Here is a 20,252-nt window from a genome sequence, read left to right as displayed (position 1 = left end):
GAGTGGTCTGTTCCTCTATGGCACCTGGAGGACCTGGAACTTGATGGTATGCACTAGGGTTCAGTACTGCAATCCTTCCCCCCCCTCTCCCCACCCCATGCTGTAAGACTAGGGAATCATACAGCAAGACTCACTTGATCCCTACAGATTCTGAAGTTGCTCAAATAGAAAAGAGAAATTTCAAATCACCCCTAGGCACGGCTCCTGTGTATTATGGTTTTCAGTGCTGAGCAATTTAAAATAACCTGACCCCTTGATGGCAGCCTAACTCTATTTTTAGTGCCTGTGATGTGAAAGGATTTCATCATTTGAACTACTGGTGTATGGCAGTGTGCAATAGGTCAAGTAATTCTCGCAATTCCTTTGAAGAAGTGATTTGACTTTGAGCATTTGTGAGGTGAAAGGACAAATAACACTGAAAATGAAATCCTCTTTATTCATCAGCCAGGTATAATCCCACAAAAACAAAATGTGCAAGTATCAACATACAGAACTATTAGTGCCATTCAGTCTGATTTGAAAGAATTTCATATTGTCCAGTGCATCTCAAAAGAAACCGGCACCTTTTATTTGTGTTGAGTCAGGACCAATACTAGATCCACATAGAATTCGTTGGACTCAATCACTGAACCATGCAGTCTGCTTACCACACCTCAAAACTTACATGAAGTTGGTTGACGAGGTGGAAACTTCCTCTGTGTTCACTTGCCTTCCCTCAGCTGCTACTTAGTTATACACAAACCCTGTATTTACAAAGGTCTGGGCTCTGCTATGCCCAGAGAAGGATGCAGTCGGCCTTTGTTGGTTTCATTACTGCCCCCATGTCGGCCTGTATAGCTTGTCATCACCATAAGAATGATTTCTGTAAAACGCTTTTATAAATTTGAAAAAAACAAACTAAGCAATTGCTCGCAGATCATGTGCAAAAACAACACACTAACACCTGCACGTTAGTGACTCAGCTTGCTTAGAACACCTTTTGGTCAGGTAGGCTGAGGGCAGCACAAGGCCAGACTGCTGTGATACTATCGAAAGTGAGTTGCTAGAAATACGAAAAGGCTAAAAACAATGACTGAGAGATGGAAAGTCCCTAAACTGGTCCTCTGCATTTCTCTTTATTTGTGTGTGTGATGCCGCATACTGTAATTTTGGGCACCCGCCTCTGCTAGAGCTTCACATAAAGATGTGCTTGCTGTCAAATGGCTTGATGCTGGAACAGAGCCCAAGAGTAAAAAAAGAAATAAATAAAGCACATAGCTTCCAGATCAAATATTAATTACATGCTAGATAGAATCATCTTATATTTCAAAGAGAAAATGTATAAACAAGAAGCTGGGCCTTAAACCAGCAGCAGTATATAAATCCTCAGTTTTGGAGGGATTATGAAAGATAAATAACCATATCATTGTGAAATAGAAAAATACTGGATTGCATTAAAAAACCTCCACTAAGTAAGTAACTGTTAAATGTCACTATGAAAACCCAGCGGCAACGTGCCTTAAAAACATAAAGAATTAAACATCTCTTGAATTATTCTTATTATACCACAGGTTTCTTCATCCTTTTCCTCCTCTTTTTGACAAATCACATACACATATGTGAGGCTGATGGACAGAAGTTAAAATGTTCAATTTAGATACAACTGGATACCAAATGTCCATTTTAGGTACTCCTTTGCAATAACTTCCTGAATATTGTAGCAGTTTTTATCCGCAAACCCTGTTAACCTTTCTTTTTTCCAGGTTGGCTTGCTCTGATACAATGTTCAGTTCCCCTGAAGCCTGATACAGTAAGTGATTGTGATTACAACTTTGTGCGTTCATTCATTAGAATACCATTTTAATCTTAGCATGAGTTATAGGAAGTGATTCTGGTTTCCAGTCTGGCTGAAAAAAGTGAATATTGAATGTCCGGGCCCAATTCTCAAACACTCGTTTTTCTGTGATAAAACGATGATGACTGCCCTTTCTTCCCCGTTCATGTGAAATGTACATTGTACATTCATCAGGTCCTACAGGTTCGTAATAATGATAAGGTACAGAAGGATGATTAGGAACCCTGCAGAAGGAAAGAGAAAAAAGATTGAAAGCCCAGGTGTACAATTGAAAAGAGATGCTATCATTAATAAACTGACAGGTTCAAAATCCTCCTCCTTCTTTTGCTCCCAGCTCATGTTGAATTTTGAATATTTTTTAAAAATAGTATTTTAAGCAGTGTTTAAATTATTTTCCTGAATCTTACTAAAACATTGCTACTCTAAAAGAAGGCAGCTGAGTGTGCTGGGAGAATTCACCACATTGTTACATTGAGCATGTGAAAGCTTGATGCTTGAAATAGGTATATGTTTAGCTTAGATTTTGAGAAAGAACCTGCAGAGGCATTCAAAGGAACAGGCTGCCAAATGGAAAGCAGACTCCAGCCCTTTGATTCTGCAATTCAAACACATGAAAGTCCTTCCAGCATGGCACATAGGATAAAAGCACATTTCACTGTAGCCCTAGCTGTGGGATGTCAATAGCCATTTTCATGTGATTTTTAATGGGAATGGAAGTTGTTTACAAAGAAAATTTAATTTAGCAGTAGTCATTTTATTATTTTTGTATGTGAACATTAAAACAGCTAATTACTGTCCTAGGAAGAAAAAGAAACATAACCTCCACCCCATGCTATCCTGTGGGGTGTGTATAATTTAGGGCACAGCATTTAGAATATCTGCCCAAATAATTTTAGCCATGAATTGGTTCAAATGCATTTCCTCTCTGTGTCAGCTGTAGGTTCTTGGAAGAAAAGTGCCTGCATTTAATTCCAGCACCATTTCAACAAAGAAGAAATAGTGAGTGACCTGTACTTGTTGTTTGCTTTTCTCTCTGTGTTTTAAGACTGTGACTTTGGTACAGTTTTCTTCACCTTACCGAAGTCGTGTCCAATTTAAGCAAACAAAAACAAGACAACACAAAAACGAATCTGGCAGAATAAAATGTACAAGTGACCACAACAGAAGATTTGCTGGGCACCAGTTCCATATCTATCCTGCTACACACAGCAACTAAATGAGCTGCCTGCAGAGCAATGATTCTGGCCTGCTTTCCCTTTACAAAGGCTTCCTAAAATTGAATTAGTCATCTTTTAACATACAGGTGCACAGAATCCTTGGGAAGTTAGACTTCAGCATTTGGGCTGTTATGTTTTAAGCCAGGCATCCCCAACCTGTGGCCCTCCAGATGTTTTGGCCTACAACTCCCATGATCCCTAGCTAACAGGACCAGTGGTTAGGGATGATGGGAATTGTAGTCCAAAACATCTGGAGGGCCGAAGGTTGGGGATGCCTGTTTTAAGCTATGTTGTCAATGCAATACTGGAGGTGCTATTTGTAATTTTTGCTACAAACATACAAATTATGTACTGGATGATAAATCTGGCAGTCAAAAGGGGACACATTACCTAAACAAAAGTACTGCATTACAACAGTTCTGTTCTGTTGGGGAAAATGTGACTTTTTCCACCTTCTTCCTTACAAAAATCCTCTAAACCAGGATGAGGGACTAAACACCTTGCAATTATTAAAATAAGGAAGGGTGTTAAACTCAGATGTGAAGGTTTATAGAAAGTTTTGGGTCATTGTTTAGAAGGACTGCATGTTTGTGGAAACTCTGCTAGAGTCTGTTTTGAGAATAATAATAAATAATAATAATAAATTTTATTTATATCCCGCCCTCCCCAGCTGAGCCGGGCTCAGGGCGGCTAACAACAACCAAATAACAGTCAAATAATAACACATTCTAAAAATATTTCATTATAAAAATTAGTTAAAATCAAATTGATGGCAACCGATTAAACAAAATTCTGTGCAGGTTGCCAGAGGAGGGAGTCAGGCTGCGCCCTGACCAAAAGCTTGGCGGAACAACTCTGTCTTGCAGGCCCTGCGGAAAGATGTCAGATCCCGCAGGGCCCTAGTCTCTTGTGACAGAGCATTCCACCAAGTTGGAGCTGCAGCCGAGAAGGCCCTGGCTCTAGTTGAGGCCAGCCTAACCTCTCTGAGGCCTGGGACCTTGAGGGTGTTATTATTTGTAGACCGTAGGTTTCTCTGTGGGGCATACCAGGAGAGGCGGTCCCGTAGGTACGAGGGTCCTAGGCCGTATAGGGCTTTAAAGGTTAAAACCAGCACCTTAAACCTGATCCTGTACTCCACCGGGAGCCAGTGCAGCTGGTATAGCACCGGATGAATGTGATCCCGCGGCGAAGACCCTGTAAGGAGTCTCGCTGCGGCATTCTGCACCCGCTGGAGTTTCTGGGTCAGTCTCAAGGGCAGCCCCACGTAGAGCGAGTTACAATAATCCAGTCTGGAGGTGACCGTCGCATGGATCACAGTGGCTAGGTCAGGGCGAGAGAGATAAGGGGCCAACTGCTTAGCTTGGCGGAGATGGAAAAATGCCGCCTTTGTTATAGCTGTAATCTGCGCCTCCATAGAAAGGGAGGTATCGAAGATTACACCCAAACTCTTAACGGACGGTGCTGGCACCAATTGCACCCCCGCAAGAGATGGGAGTTGCCTCCTCGATCCCATATCGTCCCGCCCCAGCCAGAGGACCTCTGTCTTCGAAGGATTTAACTTCAACCGGCTCCCACGTAACCATCCAGCCACAGCTTCCAGACATTTGGTCAGTGTGTCTGGGGCCGAGTTAGGATGGCCATCCATCAACAGATAGAGTTGGGTGTCATCAGCATACTGATGGCAGCCCAGCCCAAAACTCCGGACAAGCTGGGCGAGGGGGCGCATAAAGATGTTAAAAAGCATCGGGGAGAGAATCGCACCCTGAGGCACTCCACACACCAAGGAGTGACGCGATGACAATTCCCCCCCAAGCGCCACCCTCTGTCCCCGATCAGAGAGAAACGAGCGCAGCCATTGAAGGACTGTGCCCTGGATCCCCACGTCGGCAAGGCGGTGGTCCAGGAGTTCGTGATCGACCATGTCAAAGGCTGCTGACAGATCTAGAAGAATCAGCAGCCCCGACCCGCCTCGATCCAGCTGCCTGCGGAGATCATCTGTTAGGGCGACCAGAGCCGTCTCGGTCCCATGACCAGCACGGAAGCCGGACTGGAATGGATCCAAAGCAGAAGCTAGGGAAATGACTGATTCTGCAATAAGAAACTGAGGACTGGTAATGTATTAAATCTCTGTTTTGTGTCTTGCTTGCAAGTGAGAAAAGATCCTTTCATTCACCATTTCGGCACCACGGGTGCATCTTGTGGCTGTTGCATGCTAGGCAGTGGGAAGGATACATATTTTTTCAGGATTCTGTCAGGACTGGTCCATGTATTTGGAGTGTTCTCTGTGCGGTGCATGTCAACCACCCACAGGAATACATTTGCACAGAGAACATAGGAAGCAGCCTTCTACAGAGTCAGATCGTACGCTCATTTAGCTTGCTATTGACTGGCAGTGGCTCTCCTAGTTTTTTCTCAAATCTGACTGGAAATGGTGATAATTGAATCTGGGGCCTTATGCATGCAAACTGTGTTCCATCACTGAAAATGTTACATGACTCTGCCTCCTGGAAGCTTTTTCTGTAAGCAGGGCACTACATTTTTCAGCCATCTTGGTCATGGTAGTTGCTTCCTCGAGGCCAGAGTTGGCATGTCAGCTTCTACACAGATGCATGCTGGGTTCTCAGAGGCACCACATTCCCTGCTGGGACATGCCACAAGGAGAAAAACTTAAAATATATTAGCCAGTTATACATGCCCTGGATTTGGAGTGGGTAACAGCTAATAACAGTGATTTCTATGTTCTGCGTCCACTGTGGGAGGCAATATGCCAGTTGCAGAGAAGCATACGTTTAGGAGAATGTTGTGGTGCTCAGGCTGTGCTTTTGTTGGCCACTGAGAGACTAGACAGCTGGACTACATGAGCCGCTGGCCTGATCCTGCAGGGCTCCTCTTTGTGTTCTTGTGCATTGCCATCTATTGTAGGTTTCAAGGCAAGTGGGAGTGTAGCAGTTAAAAATATCTACAGTTGGACTCTTTTTTTGCAGTGTAACATGCACCAGTACTGCACACATAAAAAAGGAATTCAGTTAACAGCACATGCAAAATAGACACAAAAGGCAATATTTATAAAGCTATACTGCTTTGATCTGTTATTACATAACACTTTAACTGTGCAAAGCAGTTCCTCATTTTGTTACTCGGCCACTCTCAGTATCATGCGTATTCTTAACATTGCTGCTTTCCATTTAGATTAGTGTTTTTAATTCATTCTGTCTAGCTTTCCATTACACAACAGTGGCATTAATTTTATACAAATATTAAAAATTGCTTTTCTGAATGTATGAGCATTTTATAACTTGCACAACTCCGCTGGAAAAATGTATGACTAGAACTTTATCTACAAAAGCCATACTTTGGAGTGAAAATGGGTATATATGCATTTAATTATTTTAAAACGTGTCAAAAATAGGTTGTGGATTAAATTAATGTGAGATTTTCATTTTAGTTTAACACGACAAAAAATTCATTATATGAAAAGGTAAAATAATAATAATGCCCCAGTTTGATGCCATAAATGTGGATATAGATGTTCTGCTCCAGAAAGCTTGAACTGTGGTTCTGTGCATGGGTCACCCTTTGGATGTGATCTCCAGTAGACAAGAGAGTTCTTTGCACATTTGTGAAACTGTATGTGTGCAATTCATTTCTAGCAAGAAGATGTGCAGTGCTGTGTCACATGAATGGCGCTAAGCAAGTAGTTTGCCCTGTCAACTCTTCTATTACTAATAACCTATTCAGGAGGGCTACTGGAATTACTGTCACCCATCCATCCATTTCTAGCTGGTAATCTGCAACCAGATCCTGTAAGGAAGGGCAAAAGTAGGTGTTTTAAGAAATACAAAACCACCACTTCGTTGTCCTCTCTATCCTGGCATTTGTGCTGTATGCAAAATCCCTGCACTGGTGGGAACAGCACTATGAGGTCACATCATGTATTGTGTTATACTGCACATTATAAAGAAAAAAACACAGAGTGATAGCGGTTTTGTGCTTCTTGTAATTTCTAGCTCAACTAAGAATTACATGTGGGATGATGGAGAAAAAGCAGCTAAGAACAATGTTTGAGATGGAAGTAGCATGTGGATATCCTACAACAAAGGCATAAGTAAGTGATCATCTAGATAAACAGAAACAACTTTCGCTATTTTATGCTTCTACAGTGCTAGTTAGTGGAAATGGCCCTACTAGGAGATCTCGTCTGTACCACTGATCCACCCTCATTCATCTGAAAATACAGAACATTATGTAGACTGGGATCTCTAACGTCTCTTGGGCCAGATGATTATTACTCCAGTCCCAAACACCTTCAAACTGAGTTTGGATAACTTTTAATGATTTTATCTCTCCAGTGTGAATAACCCAGATTAAGAATGATGTTCTAACTCCCACACTTTGCAATTAAATTTTCATGCTAGCAAATGAAATGCATGAGCAATTTATATGAGGAAGTTGATAGTCATCCTCATTTATTAATATATTATAGCAGATGCTGTTTTACTGCTCTGTGATACTGGACATTAATCAGTGCATTGTCAGAGTTAACATGCTTATTAATATCACAGCTGGGAGATGTTTATAAGGGGCTGTTTGTAAAATGCACTCTAGTTCCCTAAAATGGCATCATACAATAGCCAGATCTTCCATCAATAGTGCACAGAAATATAGCAGTGTTTACAGCAGCAGTGATGGGGAGAAGAAAAGGCAACTCAAGTGTCTCTTCCATTCAGCTGTCAGAACTTGCACAATGTTATTGCACTACTTCTGGGAGGAAGCAATCATGTTGCCTCAGTGGAGAAAATAAACCCTGAATCTTTATCATTAAACCACAAGTATATATTACAGACAAGCATACTAGTAAAAGATTTAGGATTTTATTTGTCTCTGGCTCTCCCAACCAAACAGCTTCTCATTTATTTCATTCGCTAAGAGGGCAGGTAGAGGCATTCTCAGTGACTCAGGCCTCTGGAAGACAGTTCCAGAGCTGAGTATAACCAAAACTTTGAGAAGCATCTTAAGATACGTTTATTTAATCTGTCCCTGGCAATCAAGGTTAAGTCAGTGGAGAATGACAGTGATAATGTTGTCACCTTTGGGGTGACGTAGGGAATAGAAGTAAATGAAATCTTTTATTTTAACATAATTCCTACCCAACAGAGCATCCTGAATGTTGATTATTCAGCAAGATCTGCTAAGGCTCAGCTCACACCAAATTCCTTCATGCATTTGGCAGATATGAGACAGAAGCCACATCTCTTCCACTCGCAGAGGTTTGAGGGTGGGAATGGTGTGAGGTAGACTTCTCAAAATTTCTCTCTGCATGAATCAATCTCCCCAACCCCTGAATTGTTCCCTGGACACATGAAGTATCTAAAGGGCACAGCAATCCAAGTGAAGAGGTCATATGCAACTGAATTCCCGCTTTTCTGTAAACGTGTGTGCATACACACACACACTATTCGCTCTGCTTCTTCACTAAGAAAAAAATGTTTGCAAAATCTTTTAAATTAATATTTCCCAGTGCTTTCCTCCTCTCCCCCCACCCCAAGATTAATTTCATGCCAGTTACAGCATTACGTTTAGCTGATAAATATTCAGAGCCTAAAAGAAACTAACAAGATGTGGATTAATTCTCTCTCACAGTACAAACAAAAACTTAATATTTTATGCTGTGTAATTAAATGCTGTTTGTTGTTTTCAGAACCCAATCATGGGACTACTAATTAACGGCCTCAAGAAAATCATACACGTTTTATGGATAGATAGACTCATATATTTATCCATAACACTGAATTTTGCAAGCTAATCATAAATCCAGATTAAAATTTACCTGCAGAAATCTGGTGACACCATGCCATAGACGTCTATCCTGTCACATAGTTCTAATGCGATGCTCATTGTAAACCAACCAGTGCTCAGCCAAGTGTTTGACTTCTTCCTGAAAGCAAAAACAATAAAGATCCTAGGCTGACAATAACACTTGTGACAGATATCCACGATACGGCAGGTTTTTAAAGTTATATATTAAAAGGTTATAAACATTGGGCAGCCACATTCTTTATATATACTCCCCCACCATGCAATAAACTTATGTCCTAGTTGCGAACAACTGTATTTAGAAATTGCATTTTTCATGATAATACTGCAAAGAGAAGTATTTACCTTAGCGTTTTGTTGAATAATAGTCACCTCAAAACCCTGTATTTGCATTATTCCTGCTGATTAACAGGAAGGAACAATCTTCATAACTTCACCTAGTTAATCTAAGAATTACTGGATGTACATACACATTTTAAGTCAGGGTGCAATATACGGATCCTGCAACATAACAATCCCATTGCACTGAAGCGATGTTTCAAGGTAACTTGAGGCATTATGCTTAAGTAACATAATAAACAATTCTGCTGCTGTGCAATGATGTTATTCACCATGCTACTAATGCTACTAATGAAGCAACTATGTGGACAATGTTGCAACTGATACTTAAAACTGACAGCAGCAAATGGTACTAGAAAAGATAAGGAGCCCTACTCTACTTGACTAGCACAGGATGTCATTGTAGCAATATGGCTACATACTTCAAGCAATCACAGCTGTACTGATCTTATGACCCAGGATATTATCTTCCATGATGAGCTCCATTTGTAACAGGGTCTTGAGAAAGTGTCCCACCTGTGTCAAACTCCCTAATCACCTTATGAGCAGCAAACATTTTCTTGGCTGTTGAACTGTGATTGCAATATGTTTGAGAACCAGTTCCACATAAACCTTATCAAAGCAAAAATGGTGGAAAAGAGCCACCTTGCATGTGACAAATGCAAATCTTTGTTGTATTTGATGGCTTCTCCTTCCCTGTGATAAGTGCAGATACTCCTTAATTTGTTATTCCTATCAACTCTCAAGTGTATGTGTTTAAGACTGTGATGGTAAAACAAAATTTTAGCCCAAAACGTTTAAGCATTCTGAACATGCTTAATCCACTACGTTAGGGTTTTGTTTTCATGGCTACCAAATATCCTGTAGTTCTCACCAGGAAATCTCAGTGCCTCTGCTTTCAGAATAATGAATCAGGTGTGCTGTAATAACCTATCAAGATCAAGCTTTCACACTTCCTCTCAAAAAGGATACACTTATTCATAAGATTCTTCCCAGAACAGATAGCGTATTAATTGAATGACTAATTTCCTAGCTTACAGAGCATCTACAAACTGTGAGGATTTTAAACTAGTGATTGAAGTTCTCAAGGGGAAGTCACATATGCCAAATTTTCTTACTGAAAGGAGTCCAAGGACCGATGTAAATGATTAGTGCTACTTCAAATGTAAGAATGAGTAAGAAATCAGTATTAAATCTGAACTCTTTGTATCCATGTGAAAACACGACAGGGATGTGAGTCCTTGGACTCTGAGTTGTCTTGGATCTAGTTATCATTGAAGTGCTAAGCTTGTGACTCAGATGTACTACCTTGGAGTGCAGGCGGGGGGCGGGGGGGGGAAGAGAGAGCAATCATGTTAGTCCCTATCTGCAATTTAACTTGGTATATCCCAGACAGAGGCTTGCTTCCTCAGAAGGAAGTAGGCTCAGGTTAGTAGTCTGTCTGTCTCACAGGCATCATTTATATTATATTCCCTACTCCTGAAATGTAGCATGAGGTGACTTTCATCATAAAACCCTGCATATGGAAAACTAACCAGGAAGAAAGCTAAGGTGAAGTGTTCCATAAGAAGACAACTCCTCATCAACCTTTTGAGCTAGTTAGAAGCAGCACTTACTTGAAAAGGTGGGTTTCAATGAGCTATTCTTCTTCTATTTTTTTAAAAAAACCAGAAGAGCTAAAGAACTACTGCTAAACAGGCTTTTTAGTCAACAAAGACAGCTGAGAATAACTATTTTCCAGCTTAGCATCACTATATAATGGGTTAGGTTATAGACATTGTATATATTCCTCTAGATGTATGCACGATTGGGCCAGCATATCTCTATTACTGAAGAGCAAGGTTTCATTTGCCATCTGTTGACTATTTGTTTAACCCCTGATACTGACAAGCCTAAACCTGTTCTGACGAATTCCCTATAGCATGCAACCAACCAAACCAGATTGTATCTTCTTATCACTTTCAGAGCCAAGACTCCTCTAAGAATGACTCCATCAACATGAACATGGCAAACGCTGCTGCCATGACTGTGCCACTGCCACTCCAAACCCACCCGGTGCCTTACATCAGGCATGTCCAACAGGTAGATCATGATCTACTGGTAGATCATGGGGTGTTCCTGGTAGATCTTTGGCCCCTCAGTGATCTCCCCCCCCCCAAAGGGAGGAGGGAACAACTGTGGCTTCATAAAATAAGCTCAACAACTTTGGTCCATCAATGACAATGGGTAGATCACTGCCATATTTTTTTTTGGTTAGTATTGGGAGTTGGATATCCCTGCCTTACATAATACTGCTGGTCACACCACTGGGCCCATCTAGAAGAGTATTGTCTACCCTGACTGTCAGTGTTTCTCCGCGGTTTCAACAAAAGTTCTTTCCACATCTACCTGGAGATGCCAGGAATTAAACCACCTGGACCTTTATTTTGTGCTACACAAAGGAATGTGAATCTTCTATCTCAGGTGACCTCATGCATCTGTTCCCCACACATTTCTAGTTAACACAGAAACACCTTATTAAACCATAGGGTGATAAGGATCTGAACAAGACCTTTAAAATGTGTGAAGGTCTGTAGACTTCATGTACACTGGTAGACACTGCACAATTTTTACACCACCCCGCCCCCTCACTTCAAAGAAAAAATTGTTAGTTCTGGTAACACATTGTGGGTGAAGGTGATGTTCTAGATTAATTCAACCAAAAACCAGAACCATAAACCATAACACTTCTTAAATGTATGTTAGCCTGGATTCAGAAAAGTGATGTGCAAACATTCTTCTGCATGTGATTTGTCCATGCTGCATTACGGCAATTATCTACAAAGAGGTATGCTGAGCAGAGTGTAAAAAACAACAGCATATCTGAGTAGAATAACTGTCTTATTATTCTGCTTGTTACTTATGGCAGAATTCATAATTTCACTAGCTAGAAAAAAGCATTATTAGCTACTGTGGGCTCTTACAAAAGGAAGGGCAGGTGATGATTATTAATAAATCTAAATGGAAAATAATGGGTGAAAAGTCCAACAAGATAAAGAATGTAAATCTGGAAGGACCAGTTTTAAAATTGGTTTCATAGCATAAAAAACAAAGTAAAGGTTACACTGCTTTGTGTTTCTTTCAGAAAGAACTGAAAAGGGGTTCTTATAAAAGACTGTCTCCTGCTTTTACACCTACTACGTTGTAAAGAAAGAAAATGAAGACATGACATGTGCTTATTGAGGAAATCATATACTCTTTTATGTGATGAAGTAACACACTGTCCTGATAATTCTGTGGAGCATACTAAATTACAATTAAAGGCCTTTCTGCTCTATCAAAATCTCATTTATAATCTCTATGGAAATGCTCTTCCTGCAGTTATTTCATTTATGCTTCTTTTATCTAATTACTGTAATATTGGTTCTGAATCATATTTTCTTAATGGACTTTTATTCAATTATAAACTTATTCTCAAGTACAGTTAGTTTGTAATAGAAAAGTATATTGTTCTTCAGCCTGTCATTTGCTGTCCCATTTAATGGCTGTTATTTTCTAAATGTTTTTAACAGGGCATAATGCATCAGTCTAGTTTCAATATAGTTAAGTCTTGTCATGTGTATGTCATCTCCAGCTCAAATTCAGACTTTCTTAGTTGAAGGAACACACTTTGGATACTTCTACATCTAGGTTCAGGTGTGGTTTGGGGACTGAAATAGCCTTGGTGTTTACTTATGCCAGGAGCTGTACAAGGGGATTGCATCCCTGTTGGTTCTGCTGGACCACTTGGTAGCATTAAACATTTAGTTGCTCACAGTATACTAGTATGGGAATATAGGGCAATGGTCCTAAATGGTTAGAATTTCCCAGAACATGGTGCTGAAAGAGTATTACTTTAGCCCCTTGTTCTGTGAGATCCTTCGGGGCTCAGTTTTACCCCTTGCACTTTTAAAATCTACGTGAAGCCCCTAGCTGGGGTCATTTGGGGTTGCGTGCTATTAGGATGCTAATGTGTTGCCCTGCTTTATCTCTCATTTTCAACTGAAACCAAGGGAGCTAGGCAGCCACTGCCTGAACACAGTGATAGACTGGATGTAGACTAAAAGCTGAGGCTCAATCCAGGCAAGACAGAGGTAATAATGGTCAGGAAGCTTTCTGCATAGCATGTTTTAGGCTGACGTTAAATATGCTAGTTTGCTCTGAAATGGGCTTTTTGGATACAGTATTGAAGGCGTTCGCCTATCCACCTGAGTGCAAACACTAACAGACCCTTTATGCCAACTATGTTTGCCTCCTGGCCAACACTTAGACAGGAATAACCAGCTGCACAGATATAAGATGGGGGGAACCTGGCTTGCCAGTAGAACATGTGAAAAGGACCAAGCAGACCACAAGCTTAAGGAATGTGATGCAGCAGCAGCAGAAAGCAAGCTAATGCTATTCTAGGCAGCATCAACAGAAGTACAGTGGAAGTAATAGTCAAGGAAAGTAATGTTGCTGTTGTTGTTGAGTCATTTAGTCGTGTCCGACTCTTCGTGACCCCATGGACCAGAGCACGCCAGGCACTCCTGTCTTCAGGGAAGTAATAGTCCTACTTTATTATGCCTTGGTCAGAACACATCTGAAAACTGTGTTCAGTTCTGAGCACCACAGTTTAAGGAGGATATTGACAAGCTGGAATGTGTGCAGAAGAGGGCGACCCAGGCGATAAAGGATCTGGAAGCCAAGCCTTATGAGGAATAAGTTGAGGGAGTTGGGTATGTTGAGACTGAGAGGAGATATGATAGCCATCTTCAAATATCTAAAGGGCTGATGGAAGATGGAGGAAGCTTGTTTTTTCCTGCTGCAGAGGCCAGTGGCTTCAAGTTACAAGAAAATAGATTCTAACTAAACATCAGGAAGCACTTTCTGACAGTAACAGCTGTTTGACAGAAGAACTGACTGTCCTTCCTTTGAGGTTTTTAAGCCGAGGTTGGATGGACACCTGTCATGTAGGATTCAAGTTGAGATTCCTGCATTGCAGGAAGAGCCTTGGAGTCCCTACTGTACAAATCTATGATTCTATTATATAATGCGATATCCAATAAGAATTGGGAGAGAGAGCCTAGAGCCTCAGTGCCGCTAACTTACTCCTAGACACATTTTCTCAGGTAGTCTCTTTGTTTCCACAGATCTAACTTATGGTGCTCACTGGCATACCCTACTATGTGATCTACAAAATTCAGACCCTCCCAAGGTGATTCACACTTTAAAAAAATATTTAAAACAATTTAAAGCAGAAGATATAAAATCATTAAACCATCCAACATAATACCACACATTCAGAGCAACAACATTTACATGACAGGCCAACAACCTCATTCACATAAAAGCTGCTCAGAACAGCAAAAAACTTGAAGGTCCAGGATTTTCAAAAGGATAGGAAGGTGTGTTCACTTTTAAAATGAAGAACTTTTCCAAGCATACAGCAGCTTGGGATATGAAAATCATATTTTCCCTTAGCAGTGTGCCTCAAAAGACTTCCATTGCGGATAACGGTATTTTGAAATGGAAAGTGCAGATAACTTTATTAGATAGATTTACTTCTTTCTAAAGTGAGCTCTTAATTTATACATAAATGCATTAAGTGGTGCTTATGCTGTCATTATGTTTTTACTATGTAATGAGTAAATAACTAATAAAAATAAATGCATCTTTTGAAGGAGGGGTGATATCATTTCCAGCCCTATCTAGAGAAACATATTAGTCACCTATTTTTTTTTAAAAAAAATGATTTGAAGATCTGTTTGCAAGCCATAAATAGGCTCATAAAGAGCTAAGTATCATAATAACTTGGCCTTTCAAAGATGGAAGTATAAGAAGGCACACTTTAGAGGCACCTAATGTATGAATAATGTGTATTTGTTTTACAAGAAGCTTTACAGCTGCAATGTTCCAAGAATGCTTATATTCAATAAGTAGCCATTATAATTCACAGAATGGCAGCATAGGCTTCATAAAGCAAAACCCATCAATTCTGATTTTTCAAAACCAGTAAAAATCTGCTTTCAGGTATATTACCTAAAGTGAGATTAAAATTCAGCATCGATGTTCTTTCTGTGCTACTCTGCAGTTCTGTTTGCTGACAGTATTTGGCACACACTGGTTTTTAGTATTAAAAACTGATGGGCAAATAAATTATTTGATTGCATGTTTGTTGCTTATGCTGCAAAAGCCAAGCATTATTATTTGATGCATAAAATGAAATAATGCAACAGGTTATTGGAAGCTAAGGAAAGGCAAGCACATTCTGTAGTGTGATCCCATTGATAAACTTATGATCAACAGACCTGACATTCTACTAAAACAATGGCAGTGGCTCTCCAATATATTCTCATGTAGTTGCTTCTTACCTGTCTTTTCCAGTTTCCCGCTTGAAGAGATCATCAATTTGAAGCATCTTGTGCCGGGATATCATGTATACTTTTAACTGAGGTAGTATCTGATTCATCAGTTGCAGATTGTTATAAATTAATCCTTTTCCATCTCTCCTCATGTTGCTGCCTGGACCCCAGAAGATAAATACAGTCCCTTGGCTCATATTTAACAGTTCATGGCGATTTCGCAAAATTCTCTGCATACTGGAGTGAGCTATGACTCGCAGACTTGTCTTGTTTCCAACATCTTTTACAAATCCCCGTGTGGGCGCATCGTTCATTCGTATTACACACTCTGTCTGGTCAATCTTCTTCCCTTGTTGGCTTCGCAAGAGGTGTCCAGAGCTTGTTACAAGGGCACAGCTTGCACAGTGCATTTTCAAAGGCTGCGGGGAAAGAAATGTCTCAGTATACAATATACACCCAAATCCTCCGAGAGGTAAAGAAAATGAGAGGATGCTTGAGAAAGAGAAACGACTGAATACAAATGGTAGGCTTCCAATATAATTATGCAGAGTGAGCCCTTCCCTTCTTGAGTAGACACATAACTTGACAGATACAGCTTTTATATTGCTATCCTTACTGCTTGAAGTTGTTGTTTTCTGGGGGTCTACAAGAAATCATTGTTCTAGCACTAATCCAGCTTATTTCCCTCACCATACCGGTTTTCCTCCTACAGCCACACACACACACACACAACCCTGACCCCCTGACATTTTGAAAAATCCAGGGTGGTCAAACATGGGCATGGGTGTTTTTATGTGCAATGTTCCACATTAAGTAGTGCAGCGTTCGGGATCTGTGATTGACGATGTTTTCTGCAGGTTCAAGTTGGAGCATCTCCCTCCCCTCCTGGTCATCTTGTTTGACAGGAGACCTTCCACTTATCAGTATAATAGTGGATATTGAGGTAGAAGCTTTAGCTTCCAGCTAATCCTTGCCTAATCATCATGCCCATAATGACAACCAGCACCTCCAGTTAGAATTTGAGAAGAATAACCAGTTTGTATAATGTTCAGTATGGTGAACACAATACTTTTCTACTGTCTGATTTGGAGAATGTAGTGGGAAAATGCGCTTCCGGAACAAAAAAATCAGAAAACGGGTGTAAATGTCAATATTTTTTAAAAGGTGCAAAGCTACTTCCCTACTGAGCAGATAATTGGCAATCATCTTAAATTACACAGTGCAAATTAAGATTAAATCATAGGACTCAACTCACTATGAAGGAACTTTATAGTAATTGTAGAACTTCCTTCTTTGGATTTTTTTCCAGAAAAAAGTAGGAAAGATCCATTGGGAATGGCTGACCTAAAAGGGGAGCATTCTTCACATACAGAAACAGTGCCTACATCTTTCAGCAGCATTTCAGGCAACTAGTGCACTGCCCTCACTCTGAGCTAGCTTTGCTTGTACACTCTGTGATGCTATAATACAGGCTATGTATCACTGCAGTTTCATCACATTCCCTGTGATCCCGAACTTAAAAATAAATGGTTGGAATTCACCTATGGAGCCCCATCAGCAAAAGCGAAGTCCACACAAGGACTTCTGCTTGTGCAACGGGGTTTCCCTCCTACACAACTAGTTCAGAGGGGGTGTCTGTCAAGAGAGCTGGACCATTTCATTTGGCAAGCTGAAATGCTTGTGCTGATTGAATGTTTGACATAGAACATTGAATTTCTCCCTTAGAAACAAAGAGAGCAAATAAGGTAGGGGTGTGTGTGTGTGTGTGTGTGTGTGAGAGAGAGAGAGAGAGAGAGAGAGAGAGAGAGATTAAGGAAATACATAACACGTGAAAGCACAGCCCTGGGTATGACATATTGTGACTCAAGTCAGGAGCTAGGTGATTCATTAGGCAGTTTTTCTGTATATAACTGCATCTGAAAGCTGGTATACAAAAATGGAATGCATTCACATATTTTCTTCCAATGTTAAATGAGTTCCCAAAGCTCTGAAGTATCGGTTAGTCTCATCTACAGCAGCAGGGACAGAAGAAATGTCAAAAAGCATATAAAGTATTCTGAGTTATTATGTCCAATTGCCTTAGAGTAAGTGGTGCCAATAAAATAGCAATAACTTGTCAACTGTGATGTTACATTTTACTGCAGGACATGAGAATATGTAGCAAGTATTTAATCCTTCAGGGAAGAGTAGTCCTTGCACTGTAGTTAAGAATGCCACTGTGTTTCTAATACTGTCCTAGATTAAGCTCTGTTTTTTATTGTACCACCTGGCTATTTTGGTGGGCTAGATCATGGCCATAATTGTACAATTCTTTTGCAATAAGCTAGAAGTGTTTAGATAAAGTTTCCCTTTTCTAAATCAGGAGTATTAAAATAAACCCATTATTTATAGGTCCAATGGGACATTTTGTTTTCTGTATCAGTTGATTAAGGTCAGATTCAACCGCTTTTAAAGCTAAAATATTATACACACTTAACTAGGAGTAAGCTTCACTAAACTCATTAGCACTTACATTTGGATACACATGCATATAATTTTACTGTAACTTCTAATGATTTCAATGAGAGATAATTAAACACATGCTTAAACCTCTGCCATTTTATTCATAGAGGCTTAAAAAGGCTTAACTTTTGATCTGGATGAACTTCACCATTACATTTGGTTTTCTTGGAAGCGTGTATACAGTTTTAACCAAGCCTCTTCAAAGCCAACCTAGACTGCCACCCCAAAAATTGAGTTCTTACCAAATGGTAAGTAGAATTTGAGTTCTTGCCAAACGGTCTTTTGCAGCTTTCCTAAAAGAGGCATTTCATAGAATAACAGTGTTGCAAGAGGCAACAAGGGTAATCTAGTCCAACCCCCTGCAATGCAAAGATCTTTTGCCCAACGTGGGACTTGAATTCACAACCCTGAGATTATGAGTCTCATGCTCTCTACCAACTGAACTATTTAGCTAGTATTTGATTTAAAGGATATTTCTTAAAACATGCCATTGATAATTCATCAAGATCAAGCCTCCCAACATTTACATCCCTTCTACTGGATGTAAATGTAAACGATAATCCAGTTGAATTAGGCATGCTGAAGTCCAATAAAATCAGCAAGCCTCTTGGAAGTATATAACTGTGCCTTATTGGACTGGCCCAGATCTTCACACACCCTACATATCTTACAGTACAAAATAATATCCTGACATATTGGTGAACAGAAACAGTGTTACTGTTTTTACAAGAAGTAAACACAGCTCAAGGTAGAGGGAAATCTGAAAGAGTTGTCTAGTTTGGCAGATGAGAGAGAAGAGACAGAGCCCTTCAAACAAAGGTCTAAAATTAAGGTGAGAAGAGTATTCCCACCGGATCTCCATACTTAATAGGGACAGAGGAAGCTGCCTTTTATTGATTGAGTCAGACCATTGGTCTGTCTACACTGAATGGTAGTGAGTGGCTTTCCGGGATTTCAGAAAGGGATCTCTCCCATCCGTAATCCTCCACCTGGGGTTGAGCCTGTGACTTTCTGCCTGCAAAGTAGATACCCTACCCACTGAGCTATGGGCCTTCCTCAAAGGCCTAGTTTGTAGTCCAAGCAAGCACCCCTCCTTGACATCTGAAGGGCCACAAAAGAGCTCCCAAAAAAGTTGATCTGGTTGACTAGCCTACAGTTTTGCTTTATGGGCATGTAAGTTCATGAGTGGATCTGCAAGAAGGATCCAACCCCATGCTTATTGCATGCAACACTGTTTCTGTTCCACCTCCATTCTACAGTTCAGGTTCTGACACGGTTCTCGCTGCCCACTGTGGCAGAATTTTATGCAATCAAATGTGTTATCGTTGTGTTACTCCCCACCGTTCATTTCAGTGCAAAGAAAGAACAATGCAAATGGGGGGGGGGGAGTCATGTACATGTACATATTTGCAGACCAAGAGGGAATACTGATCATATTCACTGGCTCGAGTTCTATTCCAGACATCGGATGAATAAGCAAACATTGGCAACTTCCGCTCCCATTTCCTTCAGAATTCTCTGACATCCCTAGTTAACTAGTTGCATGGTTTGTTTTTTGCTTTCCTGGGGATATGCAGCCAAATGGAAAGCTGCTATTCCATATTAAGCATTAAAAGCTTGGTCTTGGAAGGTACTAAGTACATTCTGTGCCTGACAGAAGGCTCTTACTACATTATGAAAATTAGCTCCCGTGATTTCCTGTGGCAGTGAATTATCTATGTGTCATTAGACACACAGCTAGTGTGTCTCCATATATTAATCTCACGTGCCCCTTACAGTTCTTAACAGGAAAAGAGCTGAAGTCAGCATGGTGACACATCACTTAGTGTATGAGAGACATATATGTATGAAACTGTTTATAAAATCAATGTTCCATGGTTAAAATTAGCAGGAATCAGTGGCATTGCTTCATTGAGCAGAAAGCAAACCTCATCTCTTTCTGTTTTGGCAAAGCACTTGCTTGTCTTCTAAGTATTTCTTAAAATGCTAAAAAATTTAAAAATGTAAAACACTGCTACCCATATGTGTTCATACATTACAATTCAATAAATATTTCTGTATGAAAACATTCAATGTCTTTTCTGTAACAAAATTTAAAACAAAACTAAAGTCTTGTGGTGAATTAATCCATTTACATGCTGGCAGAATATCTTTATAGTCTCAGCATTCTTAACAGATCCAGGT

At 40.3% G+C, this 20,252-nt stretch overlaps 1 protein-coding gene and 1 long non-coding RNA gene across 4 annotated transcripts in view; one reads left to right on the top strand and one right to left on the bottom strand.

Moving 5' to 3' along the window:
• Positions 1–416: 416 nt before the first annotated feature.
• The window catches only part of ST6GALNAC5 (ST6 N-acetylgalactosaminide alpha-2,6-sialyltransferase 5), a 402,466-nt gene continuing 382,630 nt past the window's right edge, over positions 417–20,252 (bottom strand). For 2 of the 3 annotated variants that reach the window (XM_081193849.1, XM_081193848.1), the window contains exons 4-6: positions 15,576–15,985; positions 8,879–8,986; positions 417–2,058 (exon numbers count right to left, since the gene is read on the bottom strand). In XM_081193849.1, the coding sequence (XP_081049975.1) occupies positions 1,827–2,058; positions 8,879–8,986; positions 15,576–15,985 (750 nt within the window). In that variant the 3' untranslated portion in view covers positions 417–1,826. The remainder of the gene's footprint in view (positions 2,059–8,878; positions 8,987–15,575; positions 15,986–20,252) is intronic. The other variant, XR_014008051.1, reaches the window with a different exon arrangement.
• On the top strand, positions 1,651–12,538 carry LOC308586816. Its single transcript, XR_014008059.1, has 6 exons — positions 1,651–1,789; positions 2,769–2,833; positions 7,059–7,156; positions 10,695–10,828; positions 11,170–11,286; positions 12,329–12,538. It is a non-coding gene; the product is annotated as an uncharacterized lncRNA (long non-coding RNA).

Source organism: Podarcis bocagei (assembly GCF_964188305.1).
Source record: "Podarcis bocagei genome assembly, chromosome: 5".
NCBI lineage: Eukaryota > Metazoa > Chordata > Lepidosauria > Squamata > Lacertidae > Podarcis > Podarcis bocagei.
The sequence above is the reverse complement of the archived record's forward strand: the minus strand, read 5'-3'. Positions and strand labels throughout refer to the sequence as shown.